The sequence below is a fragment of the Grammomys surdaster genome, unplaced genomic scaffold (genome assembly GCF_004785775.1).
Source record: "Grammomys surdaster isolate TR1022 unplaced genomic scaffold, NIH_TR_1.0 125750, whole genome shotgun sequence".
Taxonomy (NCBI): domain Eukaryota; kingdom Metazoa; phylum Chordata; class Mammalia; order Rodentia; family Muridae; genus Grammomys; species Grammomys surdaster.
In genome coordinates, this window is record NW_021620582.1 from 785,797 (window position 1) to 805,459 (window position 19,663).

A 19,663-nucleotide genomic window follows, 5' to 3' on the forward strand; every position below is an offset into this window, starting at 1 on the left:
CTAAACCCAGGTCTGCTGAGCCAACTCTCCAGCCCAACATTTCTTTAGAAATCAAAACACCAACAAGATGGTCCGTCCCATAAAGAAAAAGTGGATCACTAGAACTGATGAATTTCTTATCAGTAAATTACCTTTATGTTTGAACAGACCATTTAAATACTGTTACCTAGTAACAATATTTAAATCATACAACTTTGTATCTTGACCCCAACAGCTGTCTTTATACTACACCTCACCTAACAATCTCTAATAATTCTCCTTCTATTACACCTTTCCCAGTTCACAATCATTTTCTTCATCATTTTCTAATTCTCTGTATTCCCAGTTCTCTGTAACAACTAGAAATGAGGCCTGGAGAGACAGCTCAGTGGTGGGTAGCAGTGATGTCTTGAGTTCAAATCCCAGCAGTCACATGGTGGGTCACAGCTATGATGGCATCTGATGCCCTCTTCTGGTGTGTCTGAGGACAGCTACAGTGTACTCATTTAAAAACAAAAAATCTTACAACTATCTTTTTAAAAGCTAGAAATGAATAAAATCGTACAATTTTGAAAGTCTTAAGATATTCTCGTAGTGGAATAAACCACCCTGTGAACATTTAAACTTGACAAGTTTTAGTACTAACTTCTGCACAGCAATTAACATTCCTATGAAGACTGAGGATCCTGATCCTTTTTGTGATGTACATATCAGCTATGCATCAGGAGCAGAACCACATTTTTCAGTTATTCTCTAATTTCCCAACTGCTTTCTTTGGGAAGAGTCACTGGAATAAATACAATAACCGTACCAGAAAGTAGATACTCAATTCTGAACTAACTTCCCCAGCATCTTGCACATATCAGCTTCTAACAGTGTATTTAAACAGGTTTTATTTATTAGCATCTTGGACCTCTGATACTTTCTAAACATGTAGCCAATTCCTCAAATTAAAGAGTTAAAACTCAAGACAATATCAAGTTTTGTTTTTTTTTTTTTTGGTTGGGGGAGTAGGAGAATAGGAATTCACAATAAATCATGTTTATATTATGCACACTGGAGCCAAGGGTAACCCCTTGATCAGTCTCTACCCAGTTTTACCATCCATTACATAGAAAAGGAATTTCTGCCCACAATGCATAGTATGAAATCATAAACTTGCACAGGATCTTTCTGTGTGCACAAAGACTTTTATAGCCTGCTATACAAATATAAATAAACAAGCCCCCAAAACCTGTTTAAAACCTTTAGCCTTATAATGTTGGGTCTTATGCAACAAATATTCCAAGCTGACTCAAACAAACCAAGAAAGGGGGTAAAAGCTAAGAGTATTTCACATGGATAATCTTAACTCTAGTCTCAGCCATTAGGAAGGCAAATGCTATATAAAACAGGAAAGAGAAATGCTTCCTATTTTGAAACTCTTGATGTACAGATTGAGAATTCAATAAAGGAACCTGGGTTCTAAATAGTAACTGAACATTCAAACACTCCATGTCAAAAATATTTAAAATTAACATTGGTCTCAAAATGACTTTTATTCATATATACTGGTATGCATGATGATGGTATTTAATACAATCTAATGATCTGTGGAGGCTGCTATTTAAAAAAATTAAGTAAATAATTAAAAAATTTTCTTTCCTTCAAATTCCTGGTTTAATAAGGAATTGTTTATTTTTGAGAAAAAGATCCCAAACATCAGGCTGTTCACAAAAATAACCCATGGTATAACTTTAGAAAACAAATATTACACTATTTTCCTGTAAGATGCATTTGACATGCCAACTCCCATTCACAAAAATACATGGTTACATTCGTGTTGTAACAATCCCACTCATGTGAGGGAAAACACACACCTCTAATGCAAAGCTGCTCTCGGGGTTGCAAGTAAATGAGATGCCTCTGCAGTTAGGTAAGCAACTACTGAAATCATGAATGGGAAGAACTGTACTCCCTGCATAACAAGAGATTATTTTGGAGACAGTTGATAAAAACCATACAACTTTTTATTGTTAAGTCAAAGAGGTATCAAAATTAAAGCAAAACTTACAGGGTAAGACTTAACGAAACTACTACGGAGCATCAAAGGAAGTGAAATGGAACTAGGCGCAGGGAAATTATGAATTAATGAACACAGGAAGGATAAGGAGGGAGAACAGTGAGAATGTGCAGAAGATTCTAGGGGAGAGGATCTGGTGTTACGTTGCTCTCTCACAAGCGCCTAGGGAAATGAATAACAGGAGAAGATGTCTAAGCTCCACTGTGTACTTAAGAGTCATCTTCCCCATTGGCGCTGTCTCTGTCATCTTCTCCTTCCTCAGGCTCTTTTTCATCATCCTTCAACTCCAGCTGGGAGAAATGGACACAAATAAGGCAGTTAGAGGTACTTTTCTCATCCCTGGACCCAAGTTCCCCCAACTTTCTTTTTTCCAAAGGCAATCACCTGGTCATCCCCCCGATCTTCATTATCATCATCGTCCAGCAGGTCACCCTCCTCAGCAGAGTCATCGGCACCTGCCTCAGACTCCATCTTCACATTAGTCTCATCTTTCTTCACAGAGGCGCTGCTCTGCTCTTCTTCAGACTTTTCATTCTTCATCTCTACTGGGGATGAGAAGGACAAGTCTGTCCAGGGGCAAGTGTTGCCCACAGGATATAGACAATTCCCATTAATCATCAAAGAACAAAAGTAAAGTTTTCCAAACAAAATTAATGCCCCTCCAAACAGCCCAACTTGCATAGACATTAAACTACCTTAGGAAGAGGTATTTCAAATTTAATTGAAATAATTTAAAGACTATTATTACCTGCTTGTTTGCTTTGTTCTTTTTCAATTTTTTCCAGGCTTTCCAGCAGAGAATCCACTTTTTGTTTTATCTGAGTCAGCTCCTTTTTAATGGCCTGAAGGTCATCACCTTTCACTGTAACAAAACTACAATGTTAGACTAGAATAAAACATCTTATTTACCAGTTACTGAAAATGCTCTTTCTAGGTACTAGGCCTTTCAGTTCTCAGAATCACAGGAAGAAATGTTTTTCTAGTAGCTACACAAAAAGCTGAAAGGATATAAGAGGAACCAACTGCAACAGTAGCTAATGTAGACCATAATCTTTAGTCAGTAAATGATTTAAAAATAAAAAGCTATGCCTTACACTTAAACATGTATTTACCTGCCACAAATATTCTATTTAGCAACTTCTACGTTGTTTTTATCTTTCTGTATGTTCCCATGTTCATACACAGGGAAGGCAGAGGACAGGCTTTTTCAGTCTTCTGTCTACTCCTCCATTTCTCCTCAGGGGCACTAAGGTTAGCTTTACTTACTTTAAATTACTCTTGAGAATTTCAACTATGTTGCAACTGCTTTATTCACTTTCTCAGCTTTAAATAGTTTACTACCATACTTCAATTACACCCATCAATACAGAAAACTGACAAAATATGCACCAGCTAAACATTTAAAAATTAACCAAGCTATTAGAGTATAGAACTCAGACTGCAAGCCTTAAATAACACTACTCTTCCCCCCTCTTCCCTGGTTTGTGTTCTTGGATAAACTGAGACCAATGCAAAGTGTCGCCTGGCTGGCTATTACAGGGTACGTACGGGTGGTGTTGTAAGGGGTTAAGTAAGAACAGTGTTGATCTGTGTCCCTGTCTCCCTAACGCAGGGACTAAAGCTATTACTACTCTGGCTCCACCTCCTCATTTTTGAGAAAGGATCTTTCAGTCAAGTAGGAACTCACTGATTTTTAAAGGCTGGGTGTCAGGCAGGAGCAGGGCTGTTCCGTTTCTCTGCCTCCTCCTTGTACAAATGCTCACGATACAAACTGAGGTCCTTACCCTTGAAGCAGGAACTTTACCAAAAGAACATCACCCAGATCCCTCAAGTTTACAATCTAGTTATGTCATCAAAAGTAATTTCTCAAACACAGGCAGGAAAGGTAGCTAAGTGGTTCAGTTTGCTAGTTTACTATTCTTGCAGAAGTTCTGAGGGAAGTTCAGGTTGTCTTACACCTGCATCTACACATCTTCAGAAGGAATCAACACTCTCTCTGGGCTCAACACTGGTCACCACCCCTTACATGTAAGTGTTAGGGGGTGGGGTGTGCTGTATAAAAACACCAAGTAAGCAAACAAAAACAACGTACACTTTCCAGACTTGGAAGAAGATCCCCGTTGTCCACTCTTCGAATTGAATCCACTTTTGCCCCTTCGTGAGGTGTTCCCTGACACACGCTGGCGTTTGGAAGGCACCACAGCTCGAGCAATAGGAGGAGGAGGAGGAACACGTGCTGGGTAACTGTACATCCTGTTAGATAAAGAAATAATTCTTCAAAATGAAAAATTAACTCAAGACACAACCAGAGCCTAACAACAGAATTATTGGTAAACGTCACTTCTTTTACTTTTGATGTTATTCAAAATTCAATTTGATGAAAAATGTTGCAAGGGGAAAGACTCCCCCTCACACATACACTAAATGATAGGTTTGACTAGACTTAGAAAAATGGACTGTTTCCAGTTTATTGAACTTTCAAGAGAATGTTACTTAAAATGAATTGTTTTTTTACCTCATACTTAGACAATTCACATAAAGTCAATATAACAAAAAGGTTCTGGTTTCATTCAACCTCTAGATTACTCATTGGAGAACAACACACAACTGCTACTAGTGAGAAAGATGAGCCACCACCAGGCATTTCACCTACTTTAAAAAATTAAATTAAACAAAGCAATCCTAGGATAAATGAGACTGCTGTGTATAAAGCTGCTAAGCTTGTTGACCTAAATTTGTGTGATAAGAAATCCAAAAGGCGACCTGACACTACTCCCACTCTATAAACCGTAATTATGGAAACATCTTATTACATGTTTTTCAGTATGTGTCTAGGGGCATGAATGCTATACCATACTCAAGGCCAGTCAGAATTTGTGGTAATTTGTTCTTTCCATAGAAACCTGGGGAAGTAAATATGACCCAGTGTACTTAGTGGCAGGCACCTTTTACGTGCTGAGCCATCTTGGTGGAAAAAAAAAAAAAACTCTTAAAAAAAAGTTTTGTTTTAGCCAGGCGTTGGTATTGCACGCATTTAGTCCCAGCACTTGGGAGGCAGAGACAGGTGGATTTCTGAGTTTGAGGCCAGCCTGGTCTACAGAGTGAGTTCCAGGACAGCCTAGGCTATACAGAGAAATCCTGTCTCGAAAAAACAAAAGTTTTGTTTTGAATTCATTTTTATAAAATTGAAAAAGCATTACATGTTATTTTCTCCAGCTTACAATATTTAACCAATTTTATCCCCACTTCAGTTTCATCGATTTTCTGTGGCACAAGGACGTTTACTAGCTACTTCTTTTGAGCTATAAGCTGCCTGAGAATACCTGGAAAGGTCCCAATACACTACAAATTAGCAGTAAGTTTCTACTGCACTTTGCTGGCCCCCAAAAAACTGAACACACCTGATTAAAAACAGATCCAGAAGTTATAAAAGCTATGCTACTCACTCTTCATCTGTATTATTCTGGACAGAGACAGAAATTGCCTAATTTCTTATTTGGAAATAACATTTTCATTTTCTAAATTTGCCAGTTCTACACTTCTAATACAGGTTAACCAGCACTGTAAGATCAGAAAAAAGCCTCCCAAACATTCTATTAATTATCATATTAACTATGGTTATATGGAAAAACCACTTTTAGTGCATACAAGCAAAGAAAAAAAAACTTAAGATCCCTTTCAGCAGAAACTTTAAAAAAAATTACATTATACAGTAAAGTAACATTTCAAACACATATTTAGAGGTTTATGAGTTCTACTCATGCAAATTTAAGTATAAATTGAAATTTTAAATTTGTATCTACTAAAAATTAGAGCATTTGCATATTACTTGCTAAGTGATAGAGTTTAATCAATACTGAAATATAGGTATTGAAGTAATCTAGAGAAAAAGTAAAAGTACGCAATAGAGGGCTACAGCTCTGAGGATATACAGTTTTATATGAACCATCTCTCATTTATATAATAAGGTTCAGCAGTCACAGGGAGCTTAAAACCAACCGTCTCACCAATGCTAAGACTGGTACACGCAATCTTTGAAAAAAGACAAAAGTCAGGTGTAGTGGTAGATGCTGTAATGCCACACTCAGAGACTGAGCCAAGGAGGATCTTGGGCAGACCTGAGCTACATGAGAAGGCCCAAACCAGTAGCAAGAAAACACAACATCAAGTCTAAACAAAACAAAAACAAGGTCATCATCACCTTGTTGATTTTAGAAGGCTTCAAAAAGTACAGTGGTTTAGATAAGACCTCTATATTCCGTAGAGTATGAAAGGGCCTCCCATTATATGCAAGACTTCTGGAATCCTCTATCTGAATCTACTTTTCTCAATTTTTTAAGATGGTTATACATGAAAGGCTGTGTAAGAAAATAGTAACAGGCCGGGCGGTGGTGGCACACACCTTTAATCCCAGCACTTGGGAGGCAAAGACAGGCGGATTTCTGAGTTCCAGGCCCAAAAAAATGGTAACAAATAGACAATGATATATTAAGTGGGAAGAAAAATTCTAAGTCTCCCTGAAAGGCTTTCAAGCCAAAAATAATATAGGCTAGTGCTGAACACTAATCTTCTTTTCTTTCTTTCTTTTTTTTTTTTTTTTTTGAGACAGGTTTCTCTGTATAGCCCGGGCTGCCCTGGAACTCACTCTGTAGACCAGGCTGGCCTCGAACTCAAAACTCCACCTGCCTCTGCCTCCCAAGTGCTGGGATTAAAGGTGTGCGCAACCACCGCCCAACACACTAATTTCATTATCACATTCTGGCTTTTACCTCAGCCTAAGCACTAAAAAATTTAGCACTATTTGAGAAATGGCTCAGGGGTTAAGAGCACCGATGGCTCTTCTAGAGGTCCTGAGTTCAATTCCTAAAGCAAGCACATGGTGGCATATAAACATCTTCTGGTGTGTCTGAAGACAGCTACTGCCTACTCATTTAAATACAATAAATAAATCTTAATAAAGTATACTAACACTCTATCTCCATGTATGCCTCAATGCCAGAAGGCAGCATCAGATCCCATTACAGATGGTTGTGAACCACCATGTGGTTGCTGGGAATTGAACTCAGGATCTGAACAAGATCTCTGGAAGAACAGTCAGTGCTCTTAACTGCTGAGCCATCTCTCCAGCCCCTCAGTTCTCTTCTTGATCAATAGTTTGTGTTTAGCAGTTTGAGCCCACAATAAATCTTAAAAAAAAAAAAACTTTTTAAAAATGAGCGTGACTTATATATGGCTCACTGTCCTTCATAGGTTTTATATCTTTTCAAGAATGTCAGTGTTCTTTTGTCAGAGGTCCAATTTAGGGGTGAGGCAAGGTATCAGCTAGAATCTTCTTAGTAACCAAACTCAGGATGTTTTTATCTCAATCCCTAAGTGTGGTCTTGCAGGGTTACTGTTGTTTTTAAAATAAGAGCATCCGGGCAGTGCTGCCCTTAAATCCTGGGGCAAGCTCAGTGAGTTCAAGGCCAGTTAGAGATATTGTCTTTAAAGACAAAACACATGAAATTATAAAAACAGTATATTAGATGAAATATCAAAAACATTAATGACCATTCATTCAGCCAGATCAAGAGGTCTCTGTCATTTATACAGTTCACTTTAAGGAGACTAGGTTAACTATAAAGAAACCTTATTAACAGAAGTGGAATTTCCCTAGTGAATGAGATTCAGAATGACTCATTCTGGTTACTGTACTGGTTACAGAACTTTGCATTCTGTACACAAATTGTGGTACCCAAGCCTCACAGTAACTGGCATCGAGATCTAAGGGTGAATTTAACTATATATAACTAAGTTCTTGCCTGACTGACCACAATTTTTGCCAACACTCCTGGGTCCTAACTAGATAATTCTTTCAGCTGCTGCTTATATCTCCCAATGTTTCCTCATCACTTATATTGTCAGAGTAAAAGACATGCAATTCAACTGGACATGGTGGCACACACCTTTAATACCAGCACTCAGGAAGCTGAGGCAGGAGTTAGAGGCAGGCCTTATTTGTAAAGTTAGTTCCAGTACAGGCAGGGCTATCAGAGAGAAATTTGTCTTGAAAAGGAAAAGAAAAAAAAAATCAAAAGATTTAAAATACCAATTTAAAAATGTTTTTGAAAGACAGACAACTAATATTCATTATCTCCTAAGGAAATATGAAAATTACTACTAACCTCTAGAAAACACTATTAATATAGTTAGAATCTGAGGTGTGTTTAACTTGATAAAGAAAACACGTGTATTAAAAGTCAGAAAATTCTATCACAGCCATGGTGGTGGTATACCTATAGCTGCAAAACTTGTAAGAGGCAAGAGTTAAAAGGGCCAACACAGCCTACAGAGTTCTAGGTCTACAAGTGCTATACAGGGTAGACCAAACACAAGGGAAAAAATCATTATAAATACAGTTAGGGCCAGGCGGTGGTGGCGCACGCCTTTAATCCCAGCCCTTGGGAGGCAGACAGGTGGATTTATGAGTTCGAAGCCAACCATGGTCTAGCGGGTAAGTTCCAGGACAGCCAGGGCTACACAGAGAAACCCTGTCTCGAAAAACATAAATAAATAAATAGATAGATAGATAGATAGATAAAATAAAAAATTAAATAAAGCTAGGAATGGTAAATATACCTCTAATTCCAGGAGTTGTGAGGTAAATATAAGAGCTTCATGTCACAACCAATAGCTTATGTCTGTATGGAGGTAGTACTTGTTAGTAATAAATCTGTCGGCCTATTGAACAGGCAGGAAATAGGAGGTAGGACATCCAGCAAGCAGAAAGAATTCTAAGATAGTATGAGACACAAGGAATTGTTTGGAAAGATATGACAATGGACATATGGTACTTTCGCACAGGTAACCAGACAGACAGCAGAATGTAGGCTGGAGTAAATGGGTTATAAGTTATGATTTAGTCAGAGAAGAGCCTAGCTGTAAGGCCAAGGTATTGTAAATATATTGAATGTGAGTCTTACTTAGGGACCATGGAGCTGAAGAACCAACTAGGAACAAACTTATACAAAAGTATGTATTGTGATGCATCTGTGGCTGCTAATGTACTATTCCCTATAAGAAAATAAACTTCTTTGACTCTTCCTGCTGTGGTATACATGCACTGTGTTTCATCCTCTCTAATACACTTTATTGATGGTAGGCACTTATCTCTGTGTGGGAAAATACACAAAACAAGATTGGATTCTGTGCTTTCTTATGCCTTCTTCAACAATATTTAGCAAAAGTACACCAACATGTATTTCCAAACATCCTAGTGATAAAGTATTAATTTTATTTGGGTAGAAAGCAGCATTTGAAGCATGTTAATAATTACTTGAAAATCAATCACTGGCTAATACCATATTAAATAAACAAATAAGACAAGCCTCATACATACCTATCATAATAATCCCGTTGAAAGTCATAGTCCAAGTCAAATGAGGAACTGAAAGATAAATTTCAGAAGATTATTTTGGAGCTGCTGTTGTTAATTCAAAAGGCAGGCGGGGTGAAAAACAGGCCAAACAAACCACAACAAATAGATCAGTAAGATTAGCAACAAATAATCCCAATTCATTCAAACAAATCATTTGCCCTACATGTGATCGTAGACCACTGGACATGCAGTGATTAATATAGCAACACTGAAGAAACAATACAATAGTTGTTACACCATAAGGCCCTTCCTTATTTTCCAGCTTCCTAAAACCTAACAAATTCCTCATTTTATACTGTACATACACATAGAATTATTCCTAAACAGCAAAAATCTCAGAGCTAGAAAACAGAGCCAAAAGGGAAGTATGCTAACACAAGTTAATAAGAATTACACTTTTGCACATACAAAGCACATTGCATTAGCCCTCCCCACATCCAGAAAACACAGAGAAGATGCCCACTTATGGACACAATGCAGTTATAAATAATAAAGTTCCGGACCTGAGTAGAGGGGACGGAGAAGGGTGTTCTGGTACTGACCCGTACATCTCCGCTGCAGATCGTTTCACACCTGCTTTTCCTCGGTTCACTTTTGGCTCTGCAGCCAGGTTAATATCTGGAAAAAAGGAAAACAAAGCCCAATAGGGAGTTAAGAAACAAAAACCCGACTGGAGAGATGGCTCAGCAGTTAAGAGTAACGACTGCTCTTCCAGAGATCCTGAGTTCAATTCCCAGAAACTACATGGTGGTTCACAACCATCAGTAATGGATGGGATCCGTTGTCTAAAACCAAAAACCACATGCCAAGGAAGCTGGGCTATATATACTCCCCAGCGAAGCAAAACTAGACCCTTTGTTATCTAATGAATAATCTTAATACTATTCACTTTCCTTGTCCATTGGTCAGCGTTTACATTTCAGTATGGAGGTAAGTTAAAGATAAATAATAGAAACTGATTTTTCCTTAGAATTTATTAAAAATTTCAAGTTCCAGAGGCTAAACATTTTAATCCCAGCAGAAGCAGATTAAGTTCAAAGACAGATAACCTAGCAGTGTTACCTAGAGACTCCAAACAGGGAAGGTGTTATCTAGTTTTCATATATATTCAAATTTGCTTTAAAAGACAAACTTGCACCAGGAATGATGGTACACAGCTTTAAACTCAACATAATTGGAGTTAGAAACCAGTGTGGTCAACATAGTAAGTTTCAGGACAACAAGGGCTAAACACTGTCTTAACCCCCCCCCCAAACTCCCACCTCCAATAAGTTTCAGGATTAAGTGAATCTATCCATTATGATGTGGGAAATAGAAGCCAAGCAGTTAACAGTGTTAGTGACTCTGTCCTTCAAAGATTTTAACCTATAAAGCATTGACTGAAAATACATAAGGGCTACAGCTGAGATCTGTAGCAAAACTCTAAATATGACCAAGGAACCAAAAAAAAGAAAGAAAGAAAGAAAGAAAGAAAGAAAGAAAGAAAGAAAGAAAGAAAGAAAGAAAGAAAGAAAGAAAGAAAGAAAACATAAAACTGCATACATTTGGGGTGGATAGTACCAAGACATTGTACAAAATTTATGAAATAAAATTATTTGCACACCAGCCAAAATATGCATATGGAGGCCACAGTGAAACCTATGGTTGTTATCTTTTCTTCAATATTGTGGAATCCAAATATTGAACTCAAGACTTTCGGCTTGACAGCAAGTGCCTTACCCAGAGACATCTTGCCACCTAAATAAAGATTAAAATAAAACAACAAAACCACCCAACATATTTCTAAGTAAGTAGCACTACATTAGATCTGCCAGAATTACATAAACATGCTAAAAGGTTAAAAAAGAACATGCTAACTGAAAAAAGGAAACATGCCAATACAACCTGGAAAATCTAAATATTTCCTACAAGTAAGAGGCATAGATTTCACCATTTTACTGTGCGCAAATAAATTTGGAATTAAGAACTAAGAAATAACTACTTACTAGTCTATATGAGATTATAACTATTAGAAACCACCATAAGCTATGAAGTTAACATAAATACACGATAAAAATTAATGAAGGCTGACCAATATCTGCTTCCAAAAAAAGAAGGGGGGGTAGGGGAGGGGGCACAGAAAGCCACTGTGACTTAGTCACATTAAGTATCAAGACTACCTTTATAGACTTGAAACAAATATATAAATTTAAGGTCAGAAACTGCTAGATTATATGTAAAAGAAGCAAAGTATGACTGAGATGTATGTACAAAATGGCATAATAAAACCCAATATAAGATGATTACCTAAAAAAAAAGAAAATATTTAAAGTTTGAATTGTATCAAGTGTAAAAATTATTCAAGTCGAAACTCACCTAAAACCTGGCCAGCGATCATTCTGCCATCCTCTCCAGCTACAGCAGCTCGCGCATTTCTTTCATTAACATACTGGACAAAGGCAAAGCCCTTATGCACAGAGCAACCCACAATTTTGCCATACTTTGAAAATATGGCCTCCACATCAGACTTCTTGACCACCAGAGTATTGAGATTCCCAATGAAAACACGGGAATTCATGGACCGTGGATCTGTCTTGTTGGTAACATTGCTAGCCATCTCCTTTGATGATGAGGTTTCTCACAAAGCTGAAAACTGGAATGAAAGAGAAGCATTCAGATTAAGAGATGTTATTAATGGTGTTTCATTTGAACCACTGTGACTACCCAGAGTTTCATTTAACTCAACAAGATCTCATAGCAAATATATTAACACCCCTTTATCCATCTTACATACTGGCAACACAAACCTATATATTAATCCCAAATTCTAATTCCCTAAAACCTTCAGCCTTTTGGCCTTACTGGTTGTTAGAATCCTATGGTTAGTTCTGTCTAAGATATTAAGTCTTCTAAAAATAGACCAGCCCCAACTTCTACCCTGAAACATTATTTATCTTTCAACTACACTCAAATACATACTCCAATATACAAAGACAAGTATTTCCAACTGGTCAAGATATTCACTTGGACTTAGCATATGCTACAAAGTATAAAGCCATCTATCCATAGAGTACATTTACTCTAAAACCAATTTTTACATCTAGAATATTAACATTGGATGGTGATGATGATAAACCAGCCAGCACGACATAGAAGATTAAGAAAATGCAACTTTCTCAAGTTTGATTTCTTCTAAAGAGCTCCAGTCTAGCCAAGCTGGCCTGAATACTGGAATTGTGGATACTTAGGATCCTGGAATTTTATGTTTGAGCCAGAACTCTCACTCTAAAGACTGTGTAAAACCATGACCTATTAAAATGATAATGGAGTTGGTTTTATAGAATATTCACTTGATGTCCTTTCATAATAGTAATTTATAGACCCCTATCCTTTTGAAAAGAACTGAAGAATCTTTCATTTGGGTCTAGTATTTTTCATCTTTCCTATCCAGAAGTAAACCATTACAAACTAATTCTCAGTGGATGTTTTTCTGTATGTTTCAAACAACAACACAAAAGATATAGCTCGCTGCTATTAAAATTTTCACTGACTAATTCAATAGTTTTAAAAATAGTCAAAAGATTTCAGGCCACATCCTAGCATGAATGATTTGCTAGGACAACTATCAAACAGTCAGTTCTCTTTCCATCACCTGCGTTCTATCTGGGGAATCAAACTGAAGCTGTCAGCAGTAAGCACCTTATCCACTAAACCTGATTTCTGACTAAGATAAATGACAGAGAAATTTTAGTAAGAAAAATAATCAATATTCCATGTTGCATAGAAGTAAAGAAATACTGCCTCAATTTCAGGCGGTCATTACCATCACCAAAATGGTTAAGTGGAGTCAACATTACTTATGAGCTTTAGGACAAGTAAAAGGAAACGCTACACATTGCTGGGTAGTAGTGGCTGGCAAATCAGAATTTTTTTTTTTTTGGTTTGGTTTTTCAAGACAGGGTTTCTCTGTGTAGCCCTGGCTGTCCTGGAACTCACTCTGTAGACCAGGCTGGCCTCGAATTCAGAAATTCGCCTGCCTCTGCCTCCCAAGTGCTGGGATTAAAGGCGCGCATCACCACGCTTTCTAAATTCTAAATCAGAATTTAAGGCCAGCTTGGTCTACGAAGCCGGTTTCAGGATGGCAAGAACCATAGAGAACTAAGGGAAGCAGAAAACAAAAACAAACAAAAAGTTAACTATCATCTAAACACAATGTGCCCAGGTAACGCAGTATGTCTAGTAAATATCCTTTGACATTCTGCGTATGTATTCACTATCCTTTCTTTTAGAAATATGGAGACAAGACTGGCATTAAATTCAAGATCCTCTTTCCCCAAGCAGTTAAGACTATGGTTGTTGCCGGGCAGTGGTGGTGCATGCCTTTAATCCCAGGAGAACGAGTTAATCCATTTCCTTCTCACTGTGCCCATATGTAAATGAGAACAACCACCTTACAGGATGGTTGCAGATTAAAGCAGATAATCTGGCTTCTGCAAGAGTGTTGAACTGAGTGTGGTGGCACACGCACGCCTTTAATCCCAGCACTTGGGAGGCAGAGAAAGGTGGTTTTCTGAATTTGAGGCCAGCCTGGTCTACAGAGTGAGTTCCAGGACAGCCAGGGCTAAAAGAGAAACTAAACAAAAAGACTATGGTTGTCATATCTTGGGTAACAATGTATTCATCTTTTAAAGAACATTTACCTGTAGTTCCCAAAAGTAACCAAGGTTCATCTTATAAATGAAACTTAAGAGAGGTCTTCAAAAATGTGCTAAAGTCCCTGGTCCCCCAGCATTTAGATGTGTTATGTCATCTGCCAAATACAGTGTTCTATCTTTTATAATCACCCATGGCAGTCTTTAAAAACTTAGAAACCAGCCTAGACTACAGAGCCAAATCCAGGAGAGAGAAACCCTGTCTGGAAAACAAAAATGATACAGGTAATATTAAGAATACAAGTAATATTAAGAATGTTGACATGTCTGAGCAAAGTGGAGGCAGAGACAGATTAAATAATTCTGTGAGCTCAAGGTAAGCTTGGTCTAAACAGTGTGTTCCAGGTTAGGCAGGAATACGTGAGATCCTGTTATCAAATAAACAAGTACATCAAGACATTTTTTAAGCAATACATAAATATGACCTGGAGATGTTAAGTGGTGAAGCAGTTACCTAGCAAAAGAAAAGCCCTTGTATTACTACTACTCTAACAGTAAAAAGCCACCAGTACATAAAAAATTAACAGGGGTTCAGTGAAGTGTTACAGTAGAAGAACCAAGACCCATCAGGATTAAAGTTCAGCCCCCAACATTCATATTAAAAGAGGGGAAAAACAATTTGATGGCCTGAATCCTGCAGTTCCAGGTCCACGTCAAGACTGATCAAGACTGACTCAAAACTATGGGAGTAAGCAGCTGAAGATAATACCCCAACATCTTGGTTCTACAAAATGGGAAAAAAAAACATTGGTTTATAATTAATCTTCACTAAAAACTAAAGGCTGAAGAGTATCTGGTCAGGTAATAGGAGACATACCCTCAGAAGAAAAGGTCCTTGTCTTAAGCACTACCTCCACCCCCCGTAAAATATAGGTTCAACAGTTTATGACTTTTCATGGGTGGGGTACAGGTGAGTGAAACAGAATTATTGTCCATCTGTGTGCCTGTGCTACACACTCAGTTCCAGGGGATGGGGAAAAATCTTCAGAGTTAGGTACGTATCTCAACCAAAACTTCTAAAGGTCCTATGTTCAATTTTCATGTATTATCCAAATTTCCAACAATGAATATAATAGTAAAAAAGCCAAAATTGATAAATATTTAACAGGTTCCACCATCACTCAAGAATGTCTTCCTAGGTATAGAGTGTGGTTTTGGAGTCTTAAACACCAACACTCAGGTGGCACATGGATATGACAGTGCAAGGTCAGCATTGTCTAGAGTTTCAGTTTATGTAGCAATATATACGATAAAATACCAAAAAAATACAAGTCTTTCTATTTGGCACTTAACACAATTCTGTGCTTTGATCACATAAGTTAATCACATTATACATATTCATTAGTGAAAAAAAATCACATATGGCAGTGGTGGCTCACACCTTTAATCCCAGCACTTGGGAGGCAGAAGCAGGCGGATTTCTGAGTTCGAGAGTTCAAGGCTAGCCTGGTCTACAGAGTGAGTTCCAGGACAATCAGGCTTACACAGAGAAACCCTGTCTCAAAAACAAACAAACAAATAATAGGGGGGAAAAGGAAATCACATATGGCAATCAGCATTGCTTAGCACATCAACCATATTGAACAATGAGTCCGATTAGGCCATTTCTTTAAATTACTCTTACAATCTAAACTAGTCTACATTCTTATTGGAAAAAAACTCCTTTACTATGTAACGTACTATACATATGACAATATCTTAGTATTTAACACTGGCTGCCATTTAATTTTATGCAGGCCAGTTTTGTCCTCAAAAATAGTACTAATTTCTCCTCTATTCTTGGGAAATATTTTTTAACAGTATGCTTGATTGTCTGATGCATGAAGCTCTCCTTTGTGCCACTGCCTGAGGAAGTCAGAAGATTCATACAATTTCCCTGGAACTGGGATTATGTATGCGTCCTGGAAATCATATCCGATCACCTGCAAACCCCAAAGCCTCAATGAGTGACACAAATTTTGCATGAATAAATTTTATAAAGAAAATGTATTCAAGTGTTTTTTTTCACATCCTCCTGTTTTTCAAGACCCCTGAATATAAGCAATTTTGTTTACTGCCAGCCATCAATATCTAAATTAATATTTCACCTATTTTGCCCTGATGTCCTTAAACTTCCTTTGTTGAACATTCCGAATTGACTTGCATCACTCTCTGGCTGTTTTCTTTGTATGTTACCTCCTATGCATCCTTTTCTACTATTACAGAGGCCAGAAGATGAAGTTTAATCTTATTAATCACAAGCCTCAATTATTGGCCTCTGTTAACATACATCTTTAATCGGAGAGGTGGAGGGTTGTTTGGATCTCCAGATGTACCCAAGGTCACATGTTAGAGATGGAAAGAGAAGGAAAAAAGGAGGTGATAACAAATGGTAGCATTAGTCATCTTTAAAATGTTGCGATGGGCAGAGCAGAGGGGGCACATGGCTTTAATCTGAGCACTCAGGAAGCAGAGGGAGGTTGATCTCTATGAGTTTGAATCCAGCCTGGTCTACATAGAGAATCCCTATCTCAAAAAAAAAAAAAGTCATATATACATATATATACATACATACATACATACATATATATATATATACATATGAGAGACCAATAAAACAATTTTTTAGAAAAGAGTGTATATTGCTTTTCCATGACCAAAGTTTAGATTTCAACTCCAGGCAGCCAACAGGATCTTCTAGCCTAAGCAGAAACCTGTGTTCACATGCACACGACACAATCAAAATCTTATAAGAGATACCAGCTTTAAAAATGGCACAAAGCAAGACAGGCAGTGATGGAGCACACCTTTAATCCCAACACCTGGGAGGTGGAAGCAGAATGACCTCTCAGTTCAAGGCCAGCAAGTTCCAAGACTACACAGAGAAACCTTGTCTCCAAAAAAGAAAGAAAAGATACAGAACAGAAAATACATTGTGAATATGAAGTCTTTAAAATTTGCCAGGCATGAAAAAGAATATAGATCCATTACTGAACATTATACATTAATAGAGATAACATGGACCTTTTCTATCCTTTACTCTTCTCCCCTCTCTTATACGGCCCAACTAACTACCACAGACTCTGTACTCTATCTATAATAAACTTCCTCTACCATACCTAGGAACATGTCCTTCCTTTTTCTTTCCTTTTTATAGTTTTAATACATTCAACCTAGCTTCAAAACACAAGTTTGGGGCTGGGTATGATTGCCTAAGGCCTTTTAATCTACCACAGTAAAGCAAAATCTCTGGGAATCTGAAACCAGCCTGGTCTACACAGTGATTGTTTAAAAAGAAATATTAACACCAGTGTCTCACAAGTATAAATTACAATGAAGTATGTGAAGCAGAAATGAGGCTAGCCTGGGCTACCACAATGAGTGAGAAATCAAGAGAGTTGGAATGTGTACTACTGGGTAAACAAATACAATTTCAGTTCCTATAAATTCACAACATTAAAGTTGCACCTTGCAGCTAGAACCTTAACTAGGCACATACTCTACAACTGAGCTTTTACCTGAAGTTACTTTTTTTTTAAAAGATTTATTTATTTATTTATTATATATGAGTACATTGTAGCTGTCTTCAGACACACCAGAAGAGGACATCAGATCCCATTACAGATGGTTGTGAGCCACCATGTGGTTGCTGGGAATTGAACTCAGGACCTTTGGAAGAGCAGTCGATGCTCTTAACCACTGAGCCATCTCTCTAGCCCCCCCTGAAGTTACTTTTTATGGGAGTTAATGCCAAGGGTAGGTAGTTCCATATATTAGATAAACAGTATTAAAGGTCATACTAGGTTTTGTTTGAAACAGTAAATTGCTTAAAGCTCTCTGACAGATATTTCAGAGCTATTTAAAAAAAAAAATTAGCCAGGTGTGATGGTGAACACATCATATCCCACTGCACTGAGAGGAAGAGGCAAGAGGACCTCTGAGTTTGAGGCCAGGAAACAAAGCTAATGCCAGGACATCTGGGGATATTCAAAGGACGCTCTTTTTTTTTTTGGTTTTTTTTTTTTTTGGTTTTTTCGAGACAGGGTTTCTCTGTGGAGCCCTGGCTGTCCTGGAACTCACTCTGTAGACCAGGCTGGCCTCGAACTCAGAAATCCACCTGCCTCTGCCTACCAAGTGCTGGGATTAAAGGCGTGCGCCACCACCGCCCGGCAAGGACGCTCTTGATAACAAAATTATTTCATGTAGGGGTGGATGTTTGACTGTATGACTGGACACCACTTCTGTGTCTGGGCCTGCCACTATGACAGCAGTGAGCCACCATTTGGATGCTGGGAACTGAATCTAGGTCTTCCAGAAAACCGTAATTACTTTTCCTCTTGCCTACTGCTGAAAGGATCACATTCTCATTAGGTCTGAGGTCATTCCTAGTCTTGTACTGTAAACTTGCCCCAAAGCACAGAAAAATTACAAAGGGAGTAAAAGCTACTTATACGCCTATCAAATTATTTGTGACTGCACTCTTAACTGAATGCTGAGAATAAAACTCATGAATGCTCAAGAAAAAGCAGAAAATAATGTTGTAGTGTTGATTGGAAAAAGAGCTAAGAGGAAGGAAATCAGGAAAGTGGGAGACAGGATAGGTGACAGGGAATGAAAATTATCAAAATGCATTGTGTATACACCTTGGGTAATTCATGCTAGTATACAATTTTAAGCATTGAAGGATTATAATTGTATCCCAGTAGAACACTTGTTGGGCATGCTAAGGCCCTTAGTTCTTCCTATCTGAATACACACAAGGTTAAAGAAAAATGGTTAAATTATTAATTACCCTGATCTGCAAAACTGGCCTTTAAATGTATTTATTGCTATTACCAATCAAGAATTAAACTGCTGAGGCTGGGAGGATAGCTGTTAAGAGCAATGGCTGCTCTAAAGAGGATCTGGGTTTGATTCCCAGAACCCATATGGTAGTTTCAACTAGAGTATGCAAGCTTAGCTGCAATTTAATCCAACTCTCTCTTGGGGCCTCCAGTTACCAAGTACACATGCAGGGAAAATACATATATACATGAAATAAAAATGATAGCACATGCCTATAATCATAGCACTCACACAAGTAAAAGAAAAGGCCAGGGCTGGAAAAGGTTCAATCAGCACTTATTCTTCTGGAGGACCCGAGTTCAATTCCCAGAACCAAAATCAGGCAGTTTACAATGTCTACAAGTCCAGCTACAGGGGATCTAACATCTTTTGCTGACCTCTAAAGGCACCTGTATACATGCAGTATTAAACATACCTAAATAAATTTATGAAGAAATTTTAAAAACTGGGCAGGAAAGATGGTTCAGTGGTTAAGAGCACTGACTGCTCTTCCAGAGATCTTGAGTTCAGTACCCACCACCCATATGGTGCTCAAAGTAATAGGATCTGATGCCATCTTCTGGTTAACTGAAGACAGTGACAGAAGACAGTATACTCACATAAAATAGATTCTTTAAAGTAGAAAAACCAGACAGATACGCACAGAAGGAAATACTATTCTGTTTGATCAGGTTGTTACTATATAACCCT

General features: G+C 37.8%; 1 protein-coding gene across 18 annotated transcripts in view; it reads right to left on the minus strand.

Annotated features, from left to right (window-relative positions):
• Positions 1 to 955: 955 nt before the first annotated feature.
• Hnrnpc (heterogeneous nuclear ribonucleoprotein C (C1/C2)) overlaps positions 956 to 19,663 on the minus strand; it is a 30,739-nt gene continuing 12,031 nt past the window's right edge. For 4 of the 18 annotated variants that reach the window (XM_028788565.1, XM_028788564.1, XM_028788563.1 and 1 more), the window contains 7 exons: positions 11,814 to 12,090; positions 10,001 to 10,076; positions 9,420 to 9,467; positions 4,134 to 4,294; positions 2,790 to 2,903; positions 2,426 to 2,586; positions 956 to 2,331 (listed from right to left, as the gene is read on the minus strand). In XM_028788565.1, the coding sequence (XP_028644398.1) occupies positions 2,251 to 2,331; positions 2,426 to 2,586; positions 2,790 to 2,903; positions 4,134 to 4,294; positions 9,420 to 9,467; positions 10,001 to 10,076; positions 11,814 to 12,054 (882 nt within the window). In that variant the 5' untranslated portion in view covers positions 12,055 to 12,090 and the 3' untranslated portion in view covers positions 956 to 2,250. Of the gene's footprint in view, positions 2,332 to 2,425; positions 2,608 to 2,789; positions 2,904 to 4,133; positions 4,295 to 9,419; positions 9,468 to 9,961; positions 10,077 to 11,813; positions 12,091 to 19,663 lie in introns of all 18 variants that reach the window. The other 14 variants (XM_028788560.1, XM_028788561.1, XM_028788559.1 and 11 more) reach the window with 5 other exon arrangements.